General features: G+C 37.2%; 1 protein-coding gene across 3 annotated transcripts in view; it reads left to right on the forward strand.

The window, feature by feature from the left end:
- Positions 1-6,022, forward strand: part of MINDY3 (MINDY lysine 48 deubiquitinase 3) — a 51,289-nt gene extending 45,267 nt beyond the window's left edge. For all 3 annotated transcript variants that reach the window (XM_035316444.1, XM_035316445.1, XM_035316446.1), the window contains 3 exons: positions 1,215-1,302; positions 4,506-4,577; positions 4,947-6,022. In XM_035316444.1, the coding sequence (XP_035172335.1) occupies positions 1,215-1,302; positions 4,506-4,577; positions 4,947-5,096 (310 nt within the window). In that variant the 3' untranslated portion in view covers positions 5,097-6,022. The remainder of the gene's footprint in view (positions 1-1,214; positions 1,303-4,505; positions 4,578-4,946) is intronic.
- Positions 6,023-6,513: the final 491 nt, after the last annotated feature.

The raw sequence follows: 6,513 nt of genomic DNA on the forward strand, positions 1-6,513 counted from the left end.
AGTTCGAGAACTAAATAGAAATTGGTTGTGATCATCTTATCTAATGCTTTAAGCTTTTCGGAATCTCAAGATAAGTAATGAAAGACAGTCATTGGCACGTGAGAGGTTTCTAAAATGAGGATTTTCATAAAAATAAATACAGAATTGTGTTTGTTGTTACTCACTGCACAAGAATTTGGTGTCATCAAACTGGATTACCAGGTAGCAGTTGCAAAACATAGGATGCTTATTTACAGTATCTTTAATTTAATTTGAGTGGAGTTGATTAAATGCAACAAGTGTATATGGGTTCAAAGTCAATTAGGCATATGCATGGAAAGAAAAAAAACACCTATCTCTGTGTTTAGATACAGCCTCTCACTGAAGATATCTTGAAGCAGCAGACTGCTGGAAACGCGGAGGGTAAACTAAGGGTATCACTGTATGCTTGCCCTCTTGTACTCTGTTGTAAGCATCCACTACTGACTGGTGTCAGAAACAGTACACAGGGCAAGGCAATCTGTTGGTTTGCTCCAATGAGGACATTCTCCTGTGTGGTACAACTTATAACATAGACAAAAGGATAGGTTAAGTATAATTAAAAGTTTAAACAATCTGATGTCTGTAGAATATGATGTTTAAATAGAAGCATAAACGTATAATTATTTGTTTGTAGTGACCCAAAATTGCACCATATTCATGGAGAAAGGCTTTCAGATTATTCCAGTGTACTATTAATGAATGCATTTTTTTGGCTTCTTTGTTATCGAGGGCACAATGTATACATGAAATGTTAAGCTTAGTTTTATTTCAGTGTGCTCAGTACATCCTGGAGGCTTTTCAAGTCTGTTTCAAAACAGGTTGTTTGGCAGTTACAGAGCTGCGTTTGAGAGATGACTGTTTTATGTATAGCTCAAGAATGCTTACAAGACAGCAAAATGCCTTTTGGGCTATAAACCTAGTTTTGGATTATATGGGTTTCAAATTACTTTACCAAATATGGTGGTCCTTCAGAATTATCACTTATTTAATTTAAAATAAGAGATTATTTTTACTTAAAAATAACTGTGTTTTGGCAACTTGCATGCCATTCTGGTGCATTTTGTCACTTAGGATTAAAAATAGAATAGTATTGATATACTTGGCAGCCAGTACTGTGGTAGCAGGGCGTAATTTAGTCATGCAGGAGTAAAGACATCTTACTCATACTTTTATATCCGATGTTTTTGTCGTAGTGTAAACCTCATGAAGACCAAATTAGACCCAGAAGGGCTGGGCATCATATTATTGGGTCCCTTTCTGCAGGAATTTTTCCCTGAGCAGGTAATCCATACAGCTTCATTGCTGCAGAGCACACTGTCTCTTTAACTTGTCTTTGAGAGTCATGAAGCACTTCTATCAGTATCACTAAGATGTTTTTAATAATAAGTACTGTATTCATTTGACAGGTATGACCAGTAAATAGCTTCTTGCATTGCATAACAAACTGTCAACTTCCATTTTGCATAAGGTATCTGTGATTTTTGTCAGCTTTACACTGGAAGGAAGCTCCCTCGCAGTGACAATTTCAGAAATTAAGTTCTGGAAATACATAATTATGTTGCGTATGAAATTGAACCACTTCCCTAGCCAGAAAAAGAGGTTCATCTGAGTTTGTTTTTTCTCAAAATGAAATGACAATCTGTTTTTATCAGTATTACAAATGTCTGCTATAACTACTACCCAAATAGGAAAAGATTGCAACATATGTAAAACTATGCATCTCTAATAATGTAAACAGTATAACAAGAAGTCATTATAGATTTATGTTCAGTATGTGTGGAAGTCGGTATCTGCCAGGGTAATGAAACAGATTGAGAGCTTGAAAGTAATTTTGCATATATTCATTAAGAGAACACCACCACTGTGAAGCATGTGTTAACCTAGTGCTGCTGTCCGCTTCTCTCTTTGGCCTGGTTCATATTCTCCTGCTGTCATGCTGCCTTCATCCTGCCACGAGGAACATCTTTGTACAGATGTATGTTAAATTAGAACAGGCAGCTGTTCCAGATGACAGCAGTCTCAAATGTTTGTATCAGCAGAAGAGAGAGGGTTTTCCCAGGGATGGAAAGATACACTGGTGGAGGCAAGAGAAGGGCTGAGAGGAGTCATCCTTTGGAGGCTGTTGTGGTTTAACGTATAATGGAAACTGTGGCTTAATTTTTACAACCAAGATAACATGAAACTAGTATTTTTAAAATACCTTCAGGAAGACTCTTTTTGTCAGAGTTGTACAGGGTATTACACCCAAACAGTACTGTACTGTGAAGCGAGGTGGCCATTCAGAAGAACGCACTGCCAAAGACGGTAGTGACTGAATACATCATTAAGAGATGATTCAGCATCGGGAGGACAAAAGAGGAGTTAGTGTTCATTTTCTTGGGATTTACAGAACTAGACACACATTGTGTATTTGCCAGCTGTTTGTTTCGTCTTCCTTTCATTTGTACTTCCAGAAGTGGAAATATCTTTAAAAATTAATATAATTTAATCTTATTTTTTTACAATTATATTGCACTTTAAAGTCTGGAAGATTCCAGTACTTAATTTTAGGCCTCAGATGCCTAAAATAGAATTTAGAAAGCCAAAGTACATGTTCTATAATTGGCAGTACCTGAACTGTCCAGTAATGTGGGCCATAATTGGAGGGGAAAAAATCTTTGTAGGGGGCTGCTGCACTTGTTGGCTGTTGCTGAATGCCATCACTGACAGGCCAAAGATAGCTGTAGGAGGAGGCATTGTGGAGTCAAGGGCAGATCCCCAGCTTAGTCACCTGGCGAGCTTGTGGAGGAACTCCTCACCTGCTGCAAGGGTGGAGGCCACAAATCAGCACTTGTCCATCAGGTGCTAATTCCCTGTTGCCATTATTCCCTCCGTTTCTCCCTGAGCTGTTGAACTGGCTCTGATGCAAAACATGGGAAATGTTACTGCCTAAAGAGTACAGTCTGAACAATCAGCAAAATATTGGACTGGGGATTCCACCATCAGTGAGTGACTTAATGCTGAGGGCACGGGTTGTCCAACCTACCTGTGTCTCTGCATTAAATAGCAGGAACCCTTCCCCATACTGATGGCTAGTTCAGAATTCTTTCTTAAAGTAAAATTCTTCACAAATTAAGAACAATGTCTTAAAGAAATGTGAGGAAATAGCAGATGCCAGTGATGGTTGAAATTGTTGATACTCCCCTTTATATAATATCGAACACTTAGAGCTCAGGAGATCCCAATCAATTCCTTCTTTCCTGAGAAGGAATTCTCATTCTTACTCCTAGAAAGTACTAAACTGCACCTCTAGAGGAAGAAGGGATCTCAGCTTTCCTTTTCAAAGCTGTTGACTTAGAAAAATATTCAAAAATCATTCAGACTGAGAGTGCAAGCATGACTCTTTAGTGGTTAGGTAGTTGCTTGGAGAGGGGAGTTCTTGAACTCTCCTGTATGTCCTTTATTTGGGAAACAATACTGCACAAAATTCCTAACATCTGTGGGACAGGAACTGAAAGCCAGCACTTCTCTTCCTTCAGGGTGAGCATACCTTTATCAGGGAAAAGAACATGCCCTCTTCCCTTCCCAGCAAAGCTTAGTTTTATTTGTCTCTGTGCAGCAACTTCAGTAAGTTCTCTTCTCCACCCTCCCTTTACTGCCTAGCCTAGCTTGCTGTGTGAGTCCCATAGCACGGCACAGTTTTTGAGTCCTTCCAGAGGAGAAAAACAAATGGGGGCTTTCTGTAAACTGATGAATGTGCTGTAACCTGAGCAGATGTGCCCTTATTCCAGCCTTCATTGCTGTGTATTTTAAAATGGGAAAAGCTTTTGTTTGCAGCCTGGTCCAGCAGATATAAGAGATGATATAACACCTAATTTGCATTTCCTAATTCAGTTACATGCAAAACATTTCAGTCCTTTTAGGACTAAAGCACTTACACGCCTGCAGTGGTAAAGGTTGACAACTGCAGTCCATCTGTTAGGCATCGGCTGCACAGGTGTCCTCAGAATTAGTCTGCAGGTAGGCAGGCATGTAAAATAGAAACTCCTCCTTGCCTTTCAAAGGGAGGATTGGGGACTGGACCTGGTCCTTAGTAAATATTTAACTTAGTGGTATCCAAACAGTTACAAATACACACAACTGTGGCTACTACCTAAGGTGTCTTAACTTTAAAGAGTAGGACAGTGTCTACATGGCGGGTACTGAAGGTGTGATTTAAAGTGTCCGCATGAACACAGAAAATCATGAGTAGCTCTTGAAAACATTGGGGGGGGTGTTGGAGGAGTTTAACTGTTAATTTAATGACATCTTTTAATAATTTGTGATGAGGAAAGCAAGATGAACAAAATCTTCAATATGTCACCTGAAAGAAAAAGTAGAAATTTTACACTCCTACCGACTCCTTGAGCATTCCTGTTTAAATGCTTTTGTCTGGTTGTAAAGAAGAGACACTATCAAGGCACAGTGTATATAGTACATGAAATTAACCGTTTTCTTTCGTCTAGGACTCCAGGGTTTCAGAGTCATTCACTGTTTACCATTACAACGGACTGAAACAATCCAACTATAATGAAAAGGTAAGATGTAAGAAACATAAATCTAGTCTTAATAACAATTAGGCTGCAAAACTGACTCCCTGTCTTAAATTGTAGAAATGCAGTGGCAGAGAAAATAGTTGTACTTCAAACTGGCTTTTTCAAAAGTATTATTTTTTCTTATAAAAGGATATATGTGGAATCAGAAATTGCTTTGTGCTTATGATCATACTGTAGACAGTATAGTGAATAGGTTGGCTAGACTGCAGCTCTTCAGCTGTGATTTTTGAGTAGAGATTTCATGCCTCATTTCATTTAAAAATTAAAAATGTCTTCATGGATCTGATTCTTCTTTAGGAAAAAAAAGTTTTGAACAAGCATAAGCTGACATATTTGGATTTGTTTTGACAGGTCATGTATGTAGAAGGCACAGCAGTTGTTATGGGCTTTGAAGAACCAATGCTACAGACTGACGACACTCCTATAAAGCGCTGCTTGCAAACCAAATGGCCATATATAGAATTACTGTGGACCACAGATCGATCTCCTTCTTTAAACTGAATGAAACGTATAAACAACATGCTACTATCGGATGCTTGAATGGGGATAGACAAATTGGTATTTGCTCGGAAAGTGGTATACTTTGACTGTGTGAAGTTATACACTGGTATCGTTGCTGAATTGTAAATAATGAATACGAACACTTTTTCAGTGTTAATTGGAATATTTAATTTTTTAATCAGATTGATTTCTATTATAATAGTTTGTCTTTTTTTTTGGCCACTGTAGTACTGTTAATGTGAGTTACCCTTAAAAAAAAGAAAATAAAAACTACTTATAAAGTCTTAACATTATTTTGCCATCTCATAAAGATTTGAAAAATGTCTGATATTGCAGAATCTGCGTATTAGATGTCAGATCTTTAAAACATAAGACATATTCAGCTTCTGAATCATATAGGCATGTTTTATTATTTAAATTATATTGGCTTACATTACAGTACCATAATGTGTGGACTAGACTGGCCTTTGCACTGGATATGGTTAAATGAGTTTAAAACTTCTGCAGTTTTTCCTAAAATCCAATCTTACCTAAGGAGCTTGCACAATGTGACATAATATGATACATTTCTAGGAATGTTAATAAGTATCACTCACTAATACTATTTCTTGGCAGTTGTATATTACTGTGGCTTAGTTATCAGGCATGTTAAAAGTGAACACAATCTGAGGAAAAATAGATGTATTAATATTTATTTGAATTTGTATAAAAGAAATGTAAAAAAAGAAACAGCAGAATTTCTTGTTCTATAATCTCTAAACTATTCAAACTTATATTGCCAAATACCTCTTCTCAATTTGTCCAAACAGCAGTGTAAGCCAGCGTTATTGTATGTGTTAAGTGCATGAGAACATCTGTTATTACATTATTATATTCCTTTATTTATTATCAACTTGTTAGCCCTAAAATAAATTTTTTTCCTTGAATCATGATGTGTTGTTTTTTATATATATATTTGGTTTTAATCTGACTTGTTTACCACTTCTCTAAAATGATGAAAAGGGACCTTGCATTTAGAAATACCAGGTTTTGAGATGAACACATCTCAAGAGGGAGGTGGGGGAGGGGGCTAACTTATTGCCTCTTAACTGACTGAAAAGCCTCTGTTATTGCCAGCAGGGCTGAAATTTGCATTCAGAACTATTTTTACTTTTTAAAAATGTCATTCCTCTAGAATGATCATCATGCAGGAAGACAAACAGGCATGGTCAGAAATGGAACAGGTAGGTTTGAGGTGAAATCCTTGTTGCACTGTAAAGTAGGTACTAATGGCAGAAAGAGAACATGATTTGCATGACACTTGCAAATATGTTCTCTGCAGCACTGTAGAATGTGTCTATTAGTTTTACATCAAGAAATGGGTGAACAGCATAGGTCCAAACTAGGACTTGTTTAAAAACGTAGCTCCTGCAATTAA

The sequence above is a fragment of the Oxyura jamaicensis genome, chromosome 2, assembly GCF_011077185.1.
Source record: "Oxyura jamaicensis isolate SHBP4307 breed ruddy duck chromosome 2, BPBGC_Ojam_1.0, whole genome shotgun sequence".
Lineage (NCBI taxonomy): Eukaryota > Metazoa > Chordata > Aves > Anseriformes > Anatidae > Oxyura > Oxyura jamaicensis.